At 44.2% G+C, this 23,889-nt stretch overlaps 1 protein-coding gene and 1 pseudogene across 8 annotated transcripts in view; one reads left to right on the plus strand and one right to left on the minus strand.

The window, feature by feature from the left end:
• The window catches only part of MGAT5 (alpha-1,6-mannosylglycoprotein 6-beta-N-acetylglucosaminyltransferase), a 388,895-nt gene that overhangs the window by 103,420 nt on the left and 261,586 nt on the right, over positions 1-23,889 (minus strand). For all 8 annotated transcript variants that reach the window (XM_070476288.1, XM_070476287.1, XM_070476283.1 and 5 more), the window contains one exon: positions 4,278-4,411. In XM_070476288.1, coding sequence (XP_070332389.1) covers positions 4,278-4,411 — 134 coding nt within the window. The remainder of the gene's footprint in view (positions 1-4,277; positions 4,412-23,889) is intronic.
• Positions 12,585-13,065, plus strand: LOC110128694 (fucose mutarotase pseudogene; annotated as a pseudogene).

Consider the following 23,889-nt stretch of genomic DNA (forward strand, 5'->3'; position numbering starts at 1 on the left):
ATAGATGCAGTTGTGCTCAGGATGAATTTTTAAGAAACATGAAAATGAAAAATTGAGTTAAGCAAGTTTCAATGACTTAATTGCTACAATTTTCAAAATCTCTTACTTTTAGGAAACTACCTTATTTTTTACTCCCTGATGACTTAAGGTAACGGGAAGCTGAAGGACTCTGAATTAAGACACACAGGACAGACTTTTCTCTTTCTAGGCACAAGTATCAGCTGACGACAATGACCAGACTGCCCCATAGGTAGATGAGGATCATCTAAAACTGTGGGTTCTTGGGCTAAGAAAGAGGTTTGTACTTGGGATCAGGCTTTTGCAATCTTATTTGATGCTAAGGGTCTTGAGTAATGATGCTTTCTAAGTGGGTGTCTTTGGGATTCTGGACTCAAGACAGCAGGTCCTCTCTCTCCCAGTCACCTCTCCACTATGTATTATAGCATCAGAAGACCAAAGGGTAACTCCACCATGAATCAGGGAAGAGCTGAAGAGTTAGCCCACTCTTCCTTTGCCTGTATTTTTAACAGACTGTATTTCTTGGCAGGCATTGGAAGGTAGGGAAGACATCTTAGAAGATATCCTTCACATAACAATAAGGAACAGAAACAACCCAGAATACTACAAGGAAACACAATGAGATTGAGATGTATGATCCAGAAAAAGAAAGCTTCCAGGACTTCCTTGGTGGTCCAGTAGGTAAGAATCTGCCTGCCAATGCTGGGGACACGGTTCAATCCCTGGTCAAAGAAGATTCCACTTGCCGAGGGCAGTTAAGCCCATGTTCCACAACTACTGAGCCTGTACTCTAAAGCCCGAGAGCCGCAACTACTGAATCTTTGTACCTACAGCCCGCGCTCTGCAATACAAGAAGCCACTACAATGAGAAGTCCATGCACCACAACCAGAGCAGCCCGTTTGCCGCAACCAGAGAAATGCCCACACACAGCGACAAAGACCCAGCACAACCAATAAATAAATAAACACAATTTAAAACTGCACACACTCAAGCACACATACACACAAAGAAAGGTTTCGGCTCTAGCTGAGCTCTAGCAGCTACTTTCTCTTTGCCTCCAGGCTGCATGGGTGGTTTCTGCCTGTCTGCCTTCCAACCTGCACCCCCCCACCCCCACCGCCAAAGTACCCCACGGCTCTCACAGTGGGACCTCTCCTCCCCGTGGTTCTGCCCCATCATCCTCTCGACAGCACCCTCTCCCTTTCTAAACTGGTCCTGCTTCCTCCTCGCTGGCCTTCTGGAAGGCTTCTGCCTTGGCCTCATCACAACACTGGACACATTCTTTCAATTTCTGTCCCCATGGCTCACTGCCCCTCTAATTTCCAATGTCAAGTGAAGAATTCCATCGATCCAGTGTGGCTTTCTGAGCCAGAGTCAGGGCAGCCAACCACTGAAGAGCCTTGGGGCTGCCTCGGGCCAGAGGACATTCCCCTGGGCTAACCAGCCCAGGGTGGAGGGGTCATGCGGTGGCATTCCCTAATCACATGCCTTGGAAGGTGGGGAGTGTGTGGAGTAGGAGTAATAGCCTCGCAGCTATCTCCAGAGTTTCAGTGAGTCTAGAATCTCAGGGTGAGCAAGGACCTCCTGAGTCATCGGGTCCAAACCTGTGCCTGCCCACAAGCACTCACTGCAGTCCCAAACCCCCCAGGATTGACGGCGTCACTTCCCTTCCCAGCAATGCTGGGTGGGAGGAGAGAAAGGGACGAGGGATGGGAGAAAAATTCACTGACCTTCCTGCTGAAGTCAGTGTTGAATACGACTCTGGAAACATGACTGTAAAAACACTGCACTTAAAGGGTGTGTCTGATTTCTATGAACACCCATGAGGCACTACCGGATGGGGAAGATTTGAAAGAGGAAGCTAAGTTCTCATATACTGTGCCGTGTTCAAAAGCCTCAGAGGATGTCCTGAATTTATGTGAAGACTTTAGGGTATTTTCTGTCTTCTGGGGCCTTTCGCATCAAAGAATGTTGGGTAGTTATAATGCATTAAAATGGAAACAATATCCCAGATTTTTGGCACTCAAATTCTAAAGTAGACATACTGCTACTCCATCTTTTTTAATACTTCCAGCGTGTGGGAGGTCAGGTAACCTGTGGGGTTTTGGAGGGATTTCCAAATCACACCCCAAATCTCTTGGGCCAACATGGTTAGTAGTTTAGGGTTCTGATTGGCATCACGGAAATTATCTTTCTAGTGGCAGTGTTACTTTGTCCAAGAAAGGTGGCTGAAAAGCTTTCAGAACCAATTTACTGTTTTGTTTTTCTAGGGCTAGATCGCTCAGTCATGTTTGACTCTTTGTGACCCCATGAGTTGTAGCTCGCCAGGCTCCTCTGTCCATGGGACTCTCTGGGCAAGAATATTGGAGCGGGCTGCCATGCCTTTCTCCAGGGGATCTTCCCACCCCGCGCTGAACCCATGTCTCTTGCGTCTCCTGCAACGGCAGGTGTATTGTTTTTTTTTTTTTTTACCACTGAGTCAGCTAGGAAGACCCTTTTGAAACTGAAAAAGCGGCCAGAAGCCCCTAGGAGGAAGCTGCACTTGGGTCCAAAACCAATGTAGCTTCAAGTCCACGTGGACATACAAACTACCTTTTTTTTGAGCATGTACAGGAGGGAGAAGGGAGTTACAATTTTTTTTTTTAAGAGCTCAAGTCTTACTAAAACCATCTCTGAAAGTCTTAAAACCAACACTACGATCCACGTATTTTACAATGAAGCAGAGAATGACAATATCCAACGTGCACTTTTAAACCCAAGTTCACCAGAACGGCAGCAGAAAAATGCTCCCCTCACAAGGAGCGGATTTTGACACAAAGGGAACGAAGATGTATACACACAGGGGAACATCTTAAGTAACCATTTATAATCTCAGCTGATTTTATTTTACTTGGGGGAGAACACATGGAATAATACATTAGGAAATAAATCTTGTTAACCAGCCCTAGTTTCTCAGCCTTGGCACTAATGACATTCTATGCCAGGTAATTCTTTGCTGTGGGGCTGTCCTGTGCACTGTTGGGGGGTTCAGCAGCATCCCTCACCTCTACCCAGTAGATGCCAGGGGTCCCTACCCTCTGTCATGACAACCAAAATTGTCCCTAGACATTGCTCGATGTCCCCACCGGAGAACCACTACACTAAACCAAAACAGAATTCTAGCTGTTTACAGCAAAGGCAGTTATCTGGAAATAAATTAGCTTCCCTGGAAATAGGCTGACGTGTTGTCCCTTCCACATAGTTAGCACTTAGAACTGAAGAGGCGATGGTAGGGCTTTCCCTTTTCTGAACACGAGGTCAGATAACTGAGCGCAAGGGAATTTTCTGTGTGTACATCACGGGTGCTCCCCCAGCGATCAGACTTCCAACTTCCTGAGTAAGGGAGACATGGGACCAGACCACCACAGTCCCTGATCATTCCAGAAAGCGAGTAACTTTTATGTTTAGGAAGACGCATATTTTCCAAGTTCTGGAGTCTGTTCTGTCTTGTACAAACATATCTTCCAAAAAACTCGCAACATCGCATGCTAAGGCAGACTTTCCTTATAAGAGGATTTGCATGCCATGTGGACAGGTCACACCCCCAATCCAGTTCCTTTTTTATTGTATCTTTTTCAGATGAGGCCTGGAAATCACCCAGGAGAACCAAGGGGCCCTCCAGGGCCCAACAATCCAATGTTCTTGGAAAACCTGGCTCAGCCTGTGGCCAAGAATGCTGCTTCAACCAAGATGTCCTCAAGTAAACTGTCTGCCGTCAGCCCCGGCAGGCATCTCCCTTCCCTGGTTAGTTGAGTACTGACCAGACTAGTGACCAAAGCCAAGAGGATGTGAAGGCCAACGCCTCCCCCAGGCAAAGGGAGCTGCCTCCCCTTACGAACCATCTCACAGAGGCCCAGGAAATGAATCACTTGGCAAAGGGTCTCCCTGCACAATGCCTTGCTCCAGAAATGCATGCAGCCTCTGAGGGGCCCCGGCTTCCAGGGGCAAGCCCAGGATGGGAGAGGAGCCGACACATGTCACTTTCAACATGCAAAGGATGAGGGACCCTGCGGGGCAGCCACTGTACAGATGAGCAGGTATAGTTTTGCTCAGACACCCAAATACCCATCGGCCCAAATCCCCACGTGTTCTTGTTTATTTCTAAGCAGACCCTGTTAAGCTGTGGGCACTTGGCTTGATTACTCCCTGGATCAAAGCTGAATTAAATTACACGGCAAGTTTCTTTGCGACCGAGAGGCATGCACACAGGCCGACTCACTTTCCAGAAGCTGTCCACTTTGCCGTACACGAGTGACTGGTTCTGCCTCTTGATTTCGTTGATGTGGTGGATGTCGCTGGAGTTCAAGTGCTGCTCGACCACAAAGCCCAGGAAGCTGTTGTCTGGAGTGTGAGCTGGGGTGGAGAAGACGGGACATGGCAGTTAAAATTCAATCAGCAGGAACAAACACCAACCATCACCAATTTCACTCAAGCTGTTGCGAGCATAATTAAATGTTTTCATGTCACCTCGTTCTTTCTTTACCTGGGAGAGGGTTCAGGGGGGTGGCCTGCTCCCACCCAGCCCCAACTCCACCTTCACAGAGAACTAATTCTCTCCAGGAAGGATTAACCCAAGCCCAACCCTGCTTTTCTCAGTGGAAAGTCCATCTGTTTAAAAACATTCAGCTGCGCCCTCCCCTCCGTCCTGTTTCCTCAGCACAAAGACACTGGCTCCCGACAGAAATGCCCTCATCCAGGTTACACCAACTAGCGGCTGGAAATCTGAAGGGAGCAGGGCTGAGTTCACGATCCCCAACAGGGTCAGCAGACCCCGCACGCTCTCCTCCGACTCCAGCTGTGCTCGCCGTCCAGTGAACCAGGCAACATCACCCCCCACTCTGCACTGGCTCCAAGAATCATTCACTAATGAAAGATGTAATTCTGCATGGATGGATGGAACGAAGACAGAGTAAAAGGTGAAGCTCACTGGGATGTGAACCACTTCTGAAAAGTCAACCAACCTAAGAAACCATGTCTAATCTCCAAGATGGACAACTCTGGAAGACAGAAGGCATGTTCCTCTGGATCATTCATCATTTGAGTTCTAAAACTTCTTTTTTTTTTTTTTTCATTTATTCATTCTTTTCTTTTTTGGGCCATGCCGCATGTGGGATAATCATAGTTCCCCAACCAGGTATCAAACCCCTGCATTGGGAGTGCAGAGTCTTAACCACTGGACTGCTAGAGAAGTCCCTAAAACTTTTCTGTTTTAACACCTGACCAAGGGAGAAAGCAAGCCCACACCCTCCGCAAACATTTATCTCTCGTGTCCATAATTTTAAAAAGGAATTTCACCAGAAGGCAACCATCAGAAAAGAGTCTCTCTCGAGGAAACAGAGAGCCCATCTCTCCTCTCCAAACATCTGGCCAGAGAACTCTGCAGAAGATGACAATTCTGCAGAGGCCCCACCACAGGAAAAGCAACTGCTTGGCTTGGCTTTGACCTGAACAGAACGAAAAATAACTTAAATGGAGAGAGACTGAATATTTAATAAAATCTACACAGCGACGCTCCCACCCTATTCATTCACAGGTGGGTGGCTGACAACCCACAACCGGAGGAGGAAGTTGGTTCCCGCGTCTTGTTTCGGTTTTCTCAGGAGTCTCCCCGGCAGGAAGAGGGCACAGAAGCCCTTTAAGATGCTTCAGGGGCCTGAAGGCCCGGGTCCCCCTCAGGCACCCGCAAGAAGATGAACGAGGGAGCTGGGCGGAGAGCCCTGAGCCGGGGACGCGAACGAGCTGCATAAATACTTGTGATCGCCATCCTGTCTCCCAGGCTGAAGCTTAATGGGGGCGACAGAATGAGGAGATAATAGGGTTGTGACTGGGGACTTGTGTGCGGTCTGGCCAATCTGTTATTTCATTTCTGCGTTTTTGAACAAGTGCCCAGAGGCGATGGCAATGGCTGCAGTTGGCTGGAAAGTAAATTACTGAATAAATTCTACTGCCAACAAGAGGCAATGGTCGCTTTTTTACTTCTCCCCCTTTTGGAAGAGCCGGCGAGGAGGGGGTCTGACGGGGTTTAGGGGAGGGGCAGAGAGCCTGTGTGCATTTGAAATGCTGATAAGACAGTTTAAAAAAAATCTCTTTCTAAAACTTTTGATCCATGGTAGAAATTCTGAAATAGAATCTGATGCTTTAAACGTTGAAATTGTGGTTTTGTCTTCAGAAAATTTATGTGGTGACTAAAGCTCCATGCTTTAGATATTTGTTTCTGCAGTTCTGTTCTCTAGTTTCTTGGTGGGCCCGTTTTAAATATGAGATAATCTAGCATCTAAAACACTTAACAGGTTAGAAAAATAGATCCTGTACTAAGGTGCTTTCAAAAAGAAAATGATCATCAAGACCCAAGAAGAAAAAAAAATAGGTCTGTTTATATTAAAAAATATGCCTGTTTACATTTCTGTGTCAAAGATTCCCCACAGCTTGAACAATAAGAGGGAGGGGAAGTAAACAATCTACTCAAAAAAACTTGTAGGGAAAGGTGAGCTTTTACCATTTTATGACTGGTCATTTGGTATTAAACTTGGACACTGTATGAAGAAAGAATTACACATACAAGCTCTCCGCTTAAGTTTTCATCCACACACCTTACTTCAACTCTTTTCTTGTCCCCAGGTATAAACTTGGGGACTGACAACCTGCAGAAGTCATTTAAGCAGCTCAAGTGAGACTTAAGGAGAAATACGGTGGCACTTACAAACACACTGCCACATTTTATGAGCACCGGGCAGATCGGCCACGTCTCTTTCCAGGCCACACTGAACCTGTCGCGGGACACCGACAGTCTGCAACATGAGCAGATGCTCAGCTGAGATCTGCCCGGCGGGGGAACTGGAAGTAACCACAGAGCAGGTATGCCTGGCCTCCAAGGAGCTGGGTGTCTGCCTGGTGAGAAGCCCTTCAAGAGCCCCCATCTGACACAGGCCTCCTTCCTGAAGCTGAGTATAGTAAACCACAGACCGCAAGTGCAGGCTGGTGGATCTGCAAAGATCTTTCTGTGGAGATCCACCCTCAGGCCAAGCTTTGTTTTTTGCTTTGCCTTCAGAAGGGAACACAAACTTCAGCTGTGTTGGGAGGGCTTCAAAGGGAGGGTATTTACATTTCAAGGTAAATCAAAGAAATCCCATCATAAATGAGACACAGGAAATCCTGTACTTCTGGAAATCACTCCATCCCAAGAGGTAAACAAATGAGATTAAAAAAAAATAGCTGACAATCTGAGCGCTTTATAGTGATCATTTCATTATATCTTCACAAAAACCTTATAACATGTTTGTACAGATGAGAAAATAGAGAGAGAGTCACTTAAACTATCCAAGTTGACAAGCCAGGAAATGGCAACGTTGGGATTCAGAGTCAGACCAGCTGTTCCCAGAATCCAACCTCCTTAAAGCATTTTAATACACAGCTTCAGATGCCAAGTATCTTATTTTCTGGACTCTGTGAACCATAATGGTAAACATGCTTTACAGGAAAATAATCTTATAAGGCAGACTAGGATATACATGAAAGAACAATAAAGTATAAATATATATATGGAGTCTTCATAATTGATGCTTTCTAATTGTGGTGCTGGAGAAGACTCTTGAGAGTCCCTTGGACTGCAAGATCAAACCAGTCCATCCTAAAGGAAATCAGTCCTGAATATTCATTGGAAGGACTGATGCTGAAGCTGAAACTCCAATACTTTGGCTACCTGATGCAAAGAGCTGACTTCCTAGAAAAGACCCTGATGCTGGGAAAGATTGAGGGCAAGAGGAGAAGGGAGTGACAGAGGATGAGATGATAGGATGGCATCACTGACTCAATGGACATGAACTTGAGCAAATTCTGGGAGAAAGCAAAGGACAGGGAAGCCTGATGTGCTGCAGTCCATGGGGTTACAAAGAGTCAGACATGATTTAGCAACTGAACAACAACAATATGGAGTCTTTCCTCAGTTTCTTGAGCAACTTATGTTATATGTGTATGGAACCAAGCTGATTTTTCCTATATGCAGCAACTGGAAGGGACATTGTTTCTGAGCTGACTGCTGCAATGATTTTTTTAAAGAATTACTGTTGGTTTGAAAAGTGAAAGTGTCAGTCACTCAGTCATGTCCAACTCTTTGTGACCCCGTGACTGTAGCCCACAAGGTTCCTCTGTCCATGGGGTTCTCCAGGCAAGAATACTGGAGTGGGTTGCCATTCCCTTCTCCAGGGGATCTTCCTGACTTGCCACACATTTTAGAGGACTCTTTTCTGCGAACCAATTTTATGTGCTAGGTATTGAGGAATTACAACATAAAGATGAGTATCTGGCCTCATGAAGCTTACCAACTACTTAATAAAAGAGGGATAGATACACCATATTCACCAGGCAGTCATAATGGCCTCTTTGGAAATGCAATTCACAATTTTTATTAAGTCAAACTGAGCCTTCTTTCAATGGCATAAATTCTCCCAGGTCTGATTTTTCAAACAGTCAGTTCTAAACATCTCTACAAAGCACAAAATCCATTCTAACAGACGCCTGCCAGCCTCTAACTGCAGCTGGCCTGCAGCTTTGGGGACCCCCATGCCACCTGGTCACCAAGGGCGGAAACTGCAGAGCCAGCTGGCCTCCCTCTGCAGCCCCACAGCCAGTCACCAAGTCCAGGGGATGTCAGCTTCTGAAAACCCGTCACCTCCTTCTCTCCTCTTCACCTACCTAGTTATGACCTCATCAAGTCCTGTCAAAACTTCAATAGACAAGTTTGTCTTTCCTTTAAATAGAAATATATTCTCAGTGTATGACTTGTCTCAGACAATAGAGAATGATAGAAGGAATGTCACCCATCAATTTTACCACCTAGAAATAACTACTATTAGGCTCTTTTTTTTCTAGACTCATGGAGCCTTTTTAATCCTCAAGCCAAAATTGGATCTCACTGTACCTATTCTTTTATGAAATTCTTTTTTCACTTACACAGTGTGCCATGGGTATCTTTCTAGGGGTAATAACCACAGCTCATCACAGCCTGTTAAAGCAGCACAGAGCTTCAGCACCTGGATTCTCCCCATTAGATGGAATGCCCCTAGCTCTGGTCTGCCAGCATCGCTATGTGGAACTAACTGCGCTTCCCAACCAGCCATGCAATTCTGTTACATTCCGATAGCCTGAACTGGTGCCAGTCCTGATCCCTTGTCTCCCCAGCTCCCCATGCCTCCAAGGATGGGCACTTGACCGAGAGGACTCTACCTGACCATGGCTCAGTTGAAAGATGGGTTTATAACCCAAGTTCCATCCATCATGGTTGCTCCATGATGAGTGGCAGCTACTTTTGGGGTCAACATCTTTCTGCTACAGTCACTGAGGGAGCAGGGCGGACATCCTGAGCCACAAATGCCATCTCTGTGTCCGTGAGAGGACAGCCTGCCTGAGAATAATGCCGAGACAGAGAAATGCTAAGGCGAGATAGGCAGAGACTGACGAGAACCTCCAAGCCTGAATCCAGCTCTGCCTAAAGCCAGTTTCCTCCCATCAGGAAGCTTCCACAGGCCTCTTATCCTTATCCATCAGAGGGCAGAAAGAACGAAAACCATAATCAGAGGAAACTAATCAAACTGATCATGTGGATCACAGCCTTATCTAAATCAATGAAACCATGAGTCATGCAGTGTAGGGCCACCCAAGTCAGATGAGTCATGGGGGAAAGTTCTGACAAAATGTGGCCCACTTGAGAAGGGAATGGAAAATCACTTACGTTTTCTTGCCATGAGAACCCCATGAACAGTATGAAAAGGTAAAAAGATATGACACTGAAAGATGAACTCCCCAGGTCGGCAGGTGCCCAATATGCTACTGAAGAAGAGGCTGAGCCAAAGCAAAAACAATGCCCAGCTGTGGATGTGACTGGTGACGGAAGTAAAGTCCGATGCTGTAAAGAGCAATATTGCATAGGAACTTGGAATGTTAGGTCCATGAATCAAGGCAAATTGCAAGTGGTCAAACAGAAGATTGCAAGAGTAAACATCGACATTTTGGTATTCAGTGAACTAAAATGGACCAGAATGGGCAAATTTAATTCAGAGTATCATTACATTTACTATTGTGGACAAGAATTCCTTAGAAGAAATGGAGTAGACATCATAGTCAACAAAAGTCTGAAATGCAGTACTTCGGTGCAGTCTCAAAAATGACAGAATGATCTCTGTCCGTCTCCATGGCAAACCATTCAATATCGCAGTAATCCAAGTTTATGCTCCAACCACTAATGCCAAAGAAGCTGAAGTTGAATGGTTCTATGAAGACCTACAAGACCTTCTAGAACTAGCACCAAAAAAAAAAAAAAAAAATTTTCCTTTTCATTACAGGGGACTGGAATGCAAAAGTAGGAAGTCAATAGATACCTGGAGTAATAGGCAAGCTTGGCCTTGGAGTAATAAAGGAAGCAGGGCAAAGGCTAACAGAGTTTTGCCAGAATACACTGGTCATAACAAACACTCTTTTCCAACAACACAAGAGACAACTCTACACATGGACATCACCAGATGATCAATACCAAAATCAGATTGATTATATTTTTGCAACTGAAGATGGAGAAGCTCTATACAGTCAGCAAAAACAAGACTGGGAGCTGACTGTCATTCAGATCATGAACTCCTTACTGTCAAACTCAGACTTAAATTGAAGAAACTAGGGAAAACCACTAGACATTTAGGTATGACCTAAATCAAATCCCTTATGATTATACAGTGGAAGTGACGAACAGATTCAAGAGATTAGATCTGATAGACAGGATGCCTGAAGAACTATGGACAGAGGTTTGTAACACTGTATAGGAGGCAGTGATTCTAACCACCCCCAAGAAAAAGAAATGCAAAAAGGCAAAATGGTTGTCTGAGGAGGACTTACAAACAACTGAGAAAAGAAGACAAGAGAAAGGCAAAGGAAAAAAGGAAAGATATATCCAGCTGAAGGCAGAGTTCCAAAGAATAGGAAGGAGAGATAAGAAAGCCTTCCTCAGTGATGAATGCAAAGAAATAGAGGAAAACAACGGAATGGGAAAGTCTAGAGATCTCTTCAAGAAAATCAGAGACACCAAGGGTACATTTCATGCAAAGACAGGCACAATAAAGGACAGAAATGGTATGGACCTAACAAAAGCAGAAGATACTAAGAAGAGGTGGCAAGAATTCACAGAAGAACTGTACAAAAAAGATCTTCATGACCGAGATAACCAAGATGGAGCGATTAGTCATCTAGAGCCAGACATCCTAGAGTGCAAACCCAAGTGGGCCTTAGGAAGAATCACTATGAACAAAGCTAGTGAAGGTTATGGAATTCTAGCTAAGCTATTTCAAATTCTAAAAGATAATGCTGTGAAAGTGCGGCACTCAATATGCCAGAAAATTTGGAAAACTCAGCAGTGGCACAGGACTGGAAAAGGTCAGTTATCATTCCAATCCCAAAGAAAGGCAATGACAAAGAATGTTCAAACTACTGCAAACTGTACTCATTTTACATGTGAGCAAAGTAATGCTCAAAATTCTCCAAGCTAGGCTTCAACAGTATGTGAACTGAGAACTTCCAGATGTTCAAGCTGAAATTAGAAAAGGCAGAGGAACCAAAGATCACATTGCCAACATCTGTTGGATCACAGAAAAGGCAAGAGAATTCTAGAGAAACATCTACTTCAGCTTCATTGATTATGCTAAAGCCTTTGACTGTGTGGATCACAACAAACTGTGGAAAATTCTTAATGAGATAGGAATACCAGACCAGCTTACCTGCCTCAAGAGAAATCTGTATGCAGGTCAAGAAGCAACAGTTAGAACCGGACATGGGACAATGGACTGGCACCAAATTAGGAAAGGAGTACGTCAAGGCTGTATATTGTCACCCTGTTTATTTAACTTATATGCAGAGTACATCATGCGAAGTGCCTCAGATATACATATGACATCACCCTTAGGCAGAAAGCAGAGGAACTAAAGAGCCTCTTGATGAAAGTTAAAAGACGATAGTGAAAAAGCTGGCTTTTTAAAACTCAACATTCAGAAAACTAAGATCATGGCATCCAGTCCCATCACTTCATGGTAAATAGATAGGCAAACAATGAAAACAGTGACAGACTTAATTTTCTTGGGCTCAAAAATTACTGCAGATGGTGACTATAGCCATGAAATTAAAAGATGCTTGCTCCTTGGAAGGAAAGCTACGACCAACCTACACAGTATATTAAAAAGAAGAGATATTACTTTGCTGACCAAGGTCCATACAATCAGAGCTGTGGTTTTTCCAGTAGTCATGTACGGATGGGACAGTTGGATCATAAAGAAAGTTGAGCACAGAAGAATTGATGCTTTTGAACTATGGTGCTGAAGAAGAATCTTGAGAGTTCCTTGGACTGCCAGGAGATCAAACCAGTCAACCCTAAAGGAAATCAGTCCTGAATATTCATTGGAAGCACTGATGCTGACGCCCTAATACTTTGGCCACCTGATGCAAAGAACTGACTCACTGGAAAAGATCTTGATGGCTAGCCCCCCTGGCCGCAACCATGGTGGTGCTCAAGGGCGTCCCCGCGCTCCTGTCCCCGGAGCTCCTCTTCACCCTGGCAAGAATGGGGCACGGAGATGAGATCATTCTTGCACACGTGAACTACCCCAGCGGCTCCACGTGCAGAGGTGGCCCGGAGGAGATCCGTGCCGACGGCCTGGGCACCCCCCAGCTCCTAGAGGCTGTGCTGCAGCTACTACCCCTGGACACCTACGTGCAGAGCCCGGCTATGGTCATGGAGCTGATGCCCAGCAACCAGAAGAGGGGCCTGCTGACCCCAGTGTGGACGAGCTACCAGTCCATCCTCTCCAGGGCTGGCTATGAGGGCTCCCTGGGGATGGTGGAGAGGTTTGCGTTTTATGAGCGGGCAAAAAAAGGCTTTTGCTGTTGTGGCAACTGGCTCTGAGCAATCAAGCCTCGTCTCTGGCCCTGGATTGAATTCTTCTCCTCCAGAGGCCAAGAATCCCAGCGTCTTTGTGTGATTCAGCAAAAACTTTTAATCTTTGGGGCTTGTCCAGGATTTTTCAGGACAAGTGGGACTATCTGGACGAACCAAAAGATGGCCCTGATAATCTATGTGAGCCTACTTCTGCTGACTCCAAATATACTAAGTCTGCCGTTTGATCAAGACAATGCCTTCCTGTCTTGGGCTCATTCCTATGCTGAATTCCACAACCAGTCTAACTGTTGGGTCTGTGGAGCGCTCCCCTCTTCATCAGTGGAAGGCTTCCCGTGGTGGACATCTCCACTTCAAGGAAAAGACTTTCTCCAAGTCTGTAAATATCTTCAACAACAATCGCATGTGATTTTAAACTGATGGCATCTTCTTCTTAAACTGATGACATCTAACAACCTTAAGATGGACTGATGTAACTATGGGCATAATGTGACTTTTCATTTTGATTTTAACTTGGTTTAATGACTATTTTGCCTTACATCTGTAACTGTATAATGGGGTTTTCTAAAAGTCTAAAAGCTTTTAAGTTACAAATGGTTGACCAAGCTCCTATGAGTGCCACAGCCTCCTCCAACTATTACTTGGGGCCCCTGGATCAGAGACCCTCAATATGAGGTTAGGAGAATATGTTGCCTCAACAATTTAGGGACTATGCCCCTAAACAGCAGGAAGTAGTTATGGAATGAAAACGATGCCCCTTTCCCTTGGCAACATAATTCTCCTAAAAGAAAAGGGGGGAATGAGAGAGTCATTTCCTAGGCTGGTTGATAAGAAGTCTAGGGGTCCCCAAGGAGAGAGGGGTCTGGAATTCTCAAGGAGGAAGAAAGGATAAACTTTTTTCCCTCTACATTCCTTAGGATTATATAACAATGATGTATCCCGCTAGAGGACAGTCTCTGGATTAAACCTTCTGGCTAATCCTGTTATCTTAAAATGTAAATTATGGGAGTGGGTCTGATGAGGTCTTTACGATCTCCAGACATTCTTTGGATTCATTGGAGAGTACACAACTCCACTGCTAACACTAGCAAGGGGGTGCCCTTTCTACCCCCTTCTGATGTCTATGTCAGAAGCTTTCTCTATCTCCTTTATACTAAAATAAAACTTTATTACACACACACACACACACACACACACACACACACACACACACACAAAGACCCTGATGCTGGGAAAGACTGAAGGCAGGAAGAGAAGGGGACGACAGAGGATGAGATGGTTGGGTGGCATCACTGAATTGATGGACATGAGTTTGAGCAAGCTCCGGGAGTTGGTGATGGATAGGGAAGCCTGGCGTGCTGCAGTCCATGAGGTGGCAAAGAATCAGACATGACTGAGTGACTAAACTGACTGAACTGAAAGCCAGTTTCAATTCTTAGTGTCACAATTGCCAGTGACAAGCACCAACAAACCCTTGAGACCAAGTCAATTTGACAGAAATTCTAAGACACCCTACCACACTTAGGATTTTTCCCATTTTTGGCTGTCTATATCAACAAATATTGAACATCACTGCACCCTGGTAATTTCTGCAGTGGATTTCCAAGGAGTCTCCATATCTCCAGCCTTGCCCTTTCGTTTCTTTCTCACTGTCCCCTAACTCTAGTTCATGCTCTCTGTTGCCTGACAAGGTATTCTTTGAAACAAGTATGTGACTATGACAGTTTTCTGCTGAAAAGCTTCACTTCCTTCAGGGGGAAGCAGGGTCCAGCATTCGTATCATCTCAGGTCACCCTTCCATGGGTACCTCTGCTCCAGGATGACCTACTTGGGGCTTTTAATGCCATGTTTTCCCATCTTATTTCACGCTGGCATGTGTCTGGTATGTCTATCACTTCTGCTTCCCTTTAAGTCTCAACTCTCATCACCTCTCAGGTGAAGGGTTCCCTGACTCTCTAAGACTGGGGTAAGTAAGTTTCTCCTTAGATCAGGAAGAGTTAGAGGTCTTGTCACACATCACTATTTCTACTTATGGATATATACTCCTTCAGGACTGAGTCATGTTTTATGTGTCTCTGACTCTTGGGGACCCACAGCATAGTAGGAATTGAGAAAATATTTTTTGCATGCACAAATGATTAAGCTTGTTGATTAATGATGAATGTTTAATTACCTGATGTGATTGACTTCATAGGCAGAGCTCCATTACTAGGCACCAGAGGCCATGCTGCCTGAACCATTTCCAGCAGCACGTTCTTTGCACACAAGCTCCCACACCAAAGCCCATTCCTCTCAAGATTCATCATTATCGAAGGTAGCTCACCACCCTATCCTAGAACCTCGCTCAGGCCTGGTATAGTATAGGTGTTCAATGAATATTTATTAAATAGATAAATGAGCATATCTTTTTTTTTAATCTAGGTCACAAAGTGTTGGGAAGAAGGGAAACAAATCAGTCATTTGGGCTTTTAAAAACATCACAAGTTTCTAAATATCCTCATTTATTCAACATCCAGCACATTTACTGAGCACTTACTATGGACCAGGCAACAGGTCAGGAGTTAAAGATGCACCAGTGAACAGGATAAGCATGGATGAAGTTCCCCTCATTGAGGAGAAAGAAAGTAAATAAGTAATCAAATAATTCAGTGAAATACATAAAAATAAACACAACCTGTGTGGGGACCAGTGTTGAACTCTAGTTAAGGATGTCATGCTGCAACATCTAAGGGTTAAGTGTTCTTTTATGCAAAAAAGAAAAACAAAGTTGGATTGATGGATGAGGAGAAGATAGACATACGGATGAACAGGTCATGGAACAAATAAAGCAAATGGTTAACTGTGGAGTCCAGGCTGTGGGATTCTCTTTTACATTTCTACCCCCCCCCCAACTTTCAAAATATTTCACAAATTTCATAACAAAACAGGGAAGAATATTGGCTGCATGGCATTCACAATGTCGATGCTGATTCTGATGATGACGAAACTGACATGACAGAAAAAACCCCACCAAAAAATAGTTACATCACGCAAGAAGCAATCTGATTTTAAAAACTGTACATAGTGATGTGACGCTTCAAATTTAACCAAAACTGATGTTTTTTCCCCAAATGGTAGTGATGCTAGCCTCTTTGAGAGACAGGAGGCTGGGACATAGGCTGGGGAAACTATTACGTTCAGTTGAGTTGAAAGGATGAGCATCTGAACTGTTGACAGAAGGCACACCAGAGTAAATTTTTCAAGTGTCAAAAAGCAGTTTAGGAGGGAATGGACCCCTTAGAAGAACATCATTCCTGAAGGCTGAGACTCAGACTGAAGGAACTGCAAGGCTGAACCTATTATTCACTGGTCTGCACAGAAGTAAAAGGCAAGAGCCCTCCTGATCCGAGTTAAAAGCCAAAAAGGCCGTCTGAATCACAAATAGCTCCTCTGCTTGTCAGCCTCTAAAAATAAAGTCGTACGTGGAAGCAATGCATCCTTGGCTGAAGCCAGCAGGTTCGTCATTTGTATGAAATGAAACTTGCTTGTTTCTAAAATTCCTGTTTTGTCAGGCAAAAGTTTTGGTCTACAAGCCACTATTCTGACTCAGCTTCAAGCTCCAAGTCCCTGGAGAAACTGTGTTAGAACGACAGCGACAACAACCATCAGTACCACTTCAACAACTCTTGAAAACCTAACCATGTGAATAAATTCTGTGGGAAGACAAGGGAGAGTAACCTGAAGTCACTAGCTTCAAGAAGCTTCTGTACTCTCAGATTTTTTTTTTAACTGAAGTATTGTAGAATTACAATGTTGTGTGAATTTCTGCTGTATAGCCAAGTGATTCTCATCCCATCTCAGTGAGGTGAGGATGAGATGGTTGGATGGCATCACCCATACGATGGACATGAGTTTGAGTAGGCTCCAGGAGTTGGTGATGGACAGGGAAGCCTGGTGTGCTGCAGTCCATGGGGTCGCAAAGAGTCAGACACAACTGCACGGCTGACCTGAACTGAGCCAAGTGATTCAGTTATGTATATATATATATATACTCTTTTTCATATTCTTTTCCATTATGGTTATTAAGGGTTATTACAGGATATTAAATATAGTCCCCTGTGCTATACAGTATAATCTTAGATTGTACATTTGTACCTTCCTTATTTTTCCCTACATTGTTGCATGGACTAAAAACAGAACAGACATTATCATTGAATTTAATTAAATCAGTAAGTATTTTCTGAATGCCTACTATGTGCCAGATAGTCTTCAAAGTGTTGGAGTCTCAGTGATGAACAAAGCAGACAAAACTCCTACTGACACTATCCTCAGCATCTGGCAGAGGAAAAGAGAAAAATAACAAAAGTCTGTGAATATGCAGTTTATATTTATACCAATTTATACCATGCAGTATAAATGCTTCAAGGTAAAGCAATTATAGAGGAAAAGCAAGCAGGGAAGGGGTGTAAGAAGTTGCAGAGAAAAAAGAAAAAAAAGAAGAGAGAGAGTTGCATTTTAAAAAGGGGAAGGGGGTCAGGATTAGTCTCATTGACGTGACATTTGAGCCACAGGCCCAATTTAAGGGAACAGTGTTCAGAAGATGGAACCATCAATACAAAGGTCCTAGAGTAGGAGTGTGTCTGGCCCATCTGAAAAAACAATAAGGATGCTAGAGAGAAGTGAGTAAGAGAACATGGAGTAAGCGATGAGGCCAGGGGAGTAGCGGGGCCGGACCCCTTCAGGCCTTGCGGGGTCACTGGGGTGACTCATCTCCCCCTCCAGTGAGAGGCTCCATCACTGGAAATAGGAGGGTCAGGATGTGACTGATATTTTAATTAACTCATTCTGTGGTTGTGTCCATCTGTTCTTTATTCATTAATTCAACACCCATTTACCACCTATGAGGTTGCTTCAGATACGGAAGACAGCAGTGATGATGCTCGTGGAGACCAGGAGGTGTGATCCAGGCTGGCACACGGGAGCGGGGAGGATACGGGGAGGAGTGTGTGGCTCAGGGCGGGAAGGCTTTCCGGAGGACAGCACCTCCCTGGAGGGTGGGCAGGGTGAGGGGGAGGCACACGGCTTCCAGACAAAGGAACAGCACACGCAATGGCCTGGTGCTGTCCTGGGGGCCAACTAAAAGCCGAGCAGAGGCAGGATGCCATCAGACAGGCCAGTGGGGCTGAGGCAGAATAGCAAAAGGAAAGGGTTGGAGGTGAAACCGGGAGGCCCTGATGCCTCCAGAACCCCTCCAATCTGTTCCTCACTCAACTATCACAGCTTCCAAATTTCCACACGTGCCAAGAAACACTGAACATCCCCCAGCCTGGACTACATGATATGAGCAGCCAGAAGGCAACTTCTCAAAAATTACTTAAGTAAAAATAAACTAATGCAAACAAGACTTTGCCTCAAGAACTGGAAATATCCTAGGACAGTGATATGAACAGTGAGGCTGCTAAACAGACTAATAAATGTTACTGAAACTTTTCAATGACAGGAGGTAAATACACACCTGAGATGCAATTTGCCTGAAACCAGGCATGAGGACTCTGGTAATCTCTGCTATTCCTACCTTCAGCCACGGTCTCCACAACAAGAGAGGAAAGTAATGCAAGTAGATGAAGATGTGTTACCACTGCTCATGTTTTCACATAAGACAGAAGAAGCTGTGAATGAAGGCGTCACGCAGATAATTAGAACACTATCCAAACGGGATAATTCAGGACGCAAGACACCAACTTCAGGGTTTTATTTTCTCTTGTAAATGGTATAGGCAGATGACTTCTCTATTTGATTTTTCTGTGTGGGCAGATTCCTTTCGTTCCTTTACTGGGGTATAATGCGCCTTGTTTGGGACTGAGAAAAACAAGAGCATGCCTTCAAGAGCTCAGTAAAAGCAGTATAGACAGCAGATTAAAGGCTTTTGAGTGAAATAATGCCTAAATATACGGTCAAGTCCCTAGCAAGTCCAGAAAAAGTAACAATTCTCAACAAGAAATAGCAAAAGTATCCCCAAATAAATCAGTCTACTTGACAGACTACACAAAACAGTCCTGGAAACATTAGTTTAAAAAGTAGAACCTTGAGGGGAGAATGGATTCATATATATGTATGGCTGAGTCCCTTTTCTGTTCACCTGAAGCTGTCACAACATTGTTAATTGGCTATACCCCAATACAAAATAAAAAGTTAAAAAAAAATGTAGAACCTTGAAGACTTCCCTGGCGGTCTAGTGGTTGAGACTCCACCCTGCCACTTACAGGAGGCATGGGTTCAGTTCCTGGTTGGGGAACTAAGATCCCACATGCCAAGAGGCATGGCCAAAAATAAAGTACAACCTTGAAAAAAAACTTTTGATGTATGAAGTGGAAAATTAATGGAAAAAAAAGAAGACACAAAATTATAGTATGCATGTAACAATGATGTAAAAATGTACCCCTGAAAAAAGATAATAATGCTTACATTAGGATATGGGAAACTTCTTCCATGGGGAAACTTTCCCCATTTTTGTGATAGGGTTATTATTATTATTTATTTGATTGGAAATATGGAGGGAATCACACTTCAAGAGAAAAAAATAAAATCTTGCTATCGGGGTGATCTGAAGGAGGCAAAGGTGGTGAGGAATTATGGGGGCACTTTCAGAGAGCAGCAGGTTGTTGGTTGAGGCCGGGTTCAGGGGAAGGGCAGTGGTGGGGGAGAGAAGACGGAGAGTTCAAGAGCTTTGCTATGGACTCTGAAGCCAACCCCAAGGGCAAAATGCCCCAAAGGAAGGCATTGTGATCTGTGAGGAGGAAGAGTCTGGTCTAAGCTGAGCTTTTCCGAGCTGGCTCTGCGGCAGGAGGAGGGTCTCAGAGCCCAGTTCAGAAGCCACGCTCAAAGCCATACTAGAGTATGGACAAGAGGGGAAGGCAGGAACCAGAGGCCTGCCCTGAGGGAGGAGGAACCACACTTCTCAGCTCAGCTTCCTGGGGAAAAAACCATCATTCAAAGATCTAGTTAAATGCCCTTACTATTCTCTGACCACCTGGTTTGCCCCTATAGAAGCTGCGTAGGAAAGTGCTGGGATTAGTCTATGCTGACTCATAAAAATGCTCAAGTGCAAACGACTACACGAAGATAGTTCTCTGAAATTCTGAGATGGGGCAAAACAGTAAAGAAAAGCCAGCTTTTCCAACTCATAGAAACTCCAACAACTTGGTGAGGAAATGAGCTAGAGGAGAAATATAAGCAGCCTCAAAGTGAGGCGTGCATTCTGAATATTCAACAGTATCTATCTGGTCAGGAGCATCCATCTCACTTCCCTGCTCCTAAAGATGCTTCAGCAATGGTGGGTGTGTTTTACTCTCTCCTAATCCTACTGCTGGGCCCTTTCTAACCAGCCTTTCCCACCCTCCCCCTGCACTCCATACCTGCCAAACACCTAAGACAGCTGGAGTTGATGCCAACGATTTTACAAGTACGTTATTTCTGTGGTCTCCAAACTTCTTCCTGTGCAACCATCCCACCAGGAGAAAAGGACCTAAATACATCCACAGTGTATGTGCACATTGTTCAGTAGCTTAATTCATGTCCAAGTCTCTGTGACCCCATGAACTGCAGCATACTAGGCTTCCCTGTACTTCACCACCTCCCAGAGTTTGCTCAAACTCATGTCTATTGAGTCGCTGAGCCATTCAACCATCTCATTCTCTGTCACCCCCTTCTCCTCCTGCCCTCAATCTTTCCCAGCATCAGGGTCTTTTTCAATGAGCTGGCTCTTTCCATCAGGTGGCCAAAGCATTGGGGCTTCAGCATCAGTCTTTCCAATGAATATTCAGGGTTGATTTACTTCAGTTATGTAAAGATTACTATCAGCCCATCTTTTAAGTACTAGTAAATGTTTCATTTTTTTTTTTAAATTGACAAGACATTGGTAAACTTTTGACACTTTTGTCTTCTATTTAAAGGAATGGTTCCCCGAACCCCCACCCCCTCCACTTCAGGTCATGAGAACAGCCACAGTTACCCAAAGGGCGGGGGATGGAAGGTTCTGTGGGAATACCTGCATTAGACTGAATCTGGACCCTTTGTCTTGTGGGAGGGGAAGGACCCTCTCTGAGGGGTGCAGCCAAGTTCTCTGTGGGCAGAGAGAGGAGGTAGGGTGGAGTGGGGAGGCACTGCTTTTTTCCTACAAGTTCTCCAACCTCAGGCACATCCTCAACAAGATCAAGGTCCCCAACTGCTTCGTTTCCCTGTTTCCTCCATTCAAGACTGCCTCGGCCATGAGGATGTTTCCCATCAACCTGTTCACTGATGGATTTTGCCACCACGGATAATCCCCGCCTTGCTGCACAGTCTTATTAAGAGTTGTAAGATGCTGATTTTCTAATTTTTCATTCCTTTTGCATTTATTAGCTGTGATTTCTCCATAATTAACAACGTTTTCTCATCAACTATCTGATTATCTTCAAATACAATTTGTCCTAGAAAGGCAGGATCAAAACTGGATTCTTTCCCTTTATTTTTCAGAGTAATGAAGTGGGTGTCCTAGCAACTTCTAAAGGTGATCAATTGATTTTATGGGTTTTTCTTGCTTGGACTATCATTCTGGACTCACGGATTATTTTCCATTGTTTGATTCCCTCCACTGCAGCTGTTATTCTTTTTTTAAATATTTATTTGGCTGTTCCAGGTCTTAGCTGCAGCATGCAGGGTTTTTAGTTGCAGCATATGGGATCTAGTTCCCTGACCAGGGATTGAACCTAGGCCCCCTGCACTGAGAGCTTGGAGTCTTAGCTACTGGATCACAGGGAAGTCCCTCGTTATTATTTTTGATGCTCAAACTACCCCATATTTGGCTCCTGTGTCCTTCTGACTCCACCCCAGGGGTCTTTCTTAGCCTCCTTGCTTCCAGATTAAAGATGTCACATTTTTAATGTTTGCTGCCTTAGACCTAAAATCACCTATTTACCTTAGAAAGGGGTTTCTTCAGTGGGAAAGGTACTTCAGTTCAGTTCAGTTGCTCAGTCATGTCCCACTCTTTGCGACCCCAAGAATCGCAGCACGCCAGGCCTCCCTGTCCGTCACCAACTCCCGGAGTTTACTCAAACTCATGCCCATCGAGTCGGTGATGCCATCCAGCCATCTCATCCTCTGTCGTCCCCTTCTCCTCCTGCCCCCAAACCCTCCCAGCATCAGGGTCTTTTCCAATGAGTCAACTCTTCGCATGAGGCGGCCAAAGTACTGGAGTTTCAGCTTCATCATCAGTCCTTTCAATGAACACCCAGGTCTGATCTCCTTTAGGATGGACTGGTTGGATCTCCTTGCAGTCCAAGGGACTCTCAAGAGTCTTCTCCAACACCACAGTTCAAAAGTATCAATTTTTTGGCACTCAGCTTTCTTCACAGTCCTACTCTCACATCCATACATGACCGCTGGAAAAACCATAGCCTTGACCAGATGGACCTTGGTTGGCAAAGTAATGTCTTTACTTTTTAATATACGATCTAGGTTGGTCATAACTTTCCTTCCAAGGAGTAAGTGTCTTTTAATTTCATGGCTGCAGTCATCATCTGCACTGATTTTGGAGCCCAAAAACATAAAGTCTGACACTGTTTCTACTGTCTCCCCATCTATTTCCCATGAGGTGATGGAACCAGATGCCATGATCTTAGTTTTCTGGATGTTAAGCCTTAAGCCAACTTTTTCACTCTCCTCTTTCACTTTCATCAAGAGGCTTTTTAGCTCCTCTTCACTTTCTGCCATAAGGATGGTGTCATCTGCATATCTGAGGTTATTGATATTTCTCCCGGCAATCTTGATTCCAGCTTGCGCTTCCTCCAGCCCAGCGTTTCTCATGATGTACTCTGCATATAAGTTAAATAAGCAGGGTGACGATATACAGCCTTGACGTACTCCTTTTCCTATTTGGAACCAGTCTGTTGTTCCATGTCCAGTTCTAACTGTTGCTTCCTGACCTGCATACAGGTTTCTCAAGAGGCAGGTCAGGTGGTCTGGTATTCCCATCTCTTTCAGAATTTTCCACAGTTTATTGTCATCCACACAGTCAAAGGCTTTGGCATAGTCAATAAAGCAGAAATAGATGTTTTTCTGGAACTCTCTTGCTTTTTCAATGGTCCAGTAGATGTTGGCAATTTGATCTCTGGTTCCTCTGCCTTTTCTAAAACCAGCTTGAACATCTGGAAGTTCACGGTTCACTGAACCGCTGAAGCCTGGCTTGGAGAATTTTGAGCATTACTTTACTAGCGTGTGAGATGAGTGCAATTGTGCGGTAGTTTGAGCATTCTTTGGGATGCCCCAAACTGAGTGTTAAGGATACTCATTGCCACCTGATTGTCTTTACTTTTGATCCTTTTCAAAGTACAGAGTTAGGAAAGATTTCCTTTTCAAAGAGAAAATATAAGTTCATATTGATATTTCCTATTCAAGCAGAATATTATATGGTCTTAACTTCTTTAAGCATTCCTCTTCCTATACATTGCAAATTCTGGCTCCCATGGTATACCTGTATTAGTTTCAAATAATGATAAATATTCCCCACTACAAATGAAGGGTCCAAAGATTGTATTTTAAAGTCAGTTGAAATAATTATTTTATCTGTGTGAGAGATTAGTACCAACCTGACATATCACTAGGTGTGTTTCATATTTTTTAATCTTTAGTGAATTCTTATTTCTTTTTAAATAAAACATTTATATGGTTCCAAAGTCAAAACAGAGTACATTAAGAGACATCTAGCATAGAGAACTATATTCAATATCCTGTGATAAATCATAACAGGAAACACTATAAAAAAGAATATATAGATATGTATTACTGAATTACTTTGCTGTACAGTAGAAATTAACACAACATTGCAAATCAACTATAGTTTAAAGAAAAAAAAAGACATCTATATTCTATCCCTGTCCCTCCAAACCCTCCT

This window comes from Odocoileus virginianus, chromosome 13, assembly GCF_023699985.2.
Source record: "Odocoileus virginianus isolate 20LAN1187 ecotype Illinois chromosome 13, Ovbor_1.2, whole genome shotgun sequence".
In the NCBI taxonomy this organism is placed as follows: domain Eukaryota; kingdom Metazoa; phylum Chordata; class Mammalia; order Artiodactyla; family Cervidae; genus Odocoileus; species Odocoileus virginianus.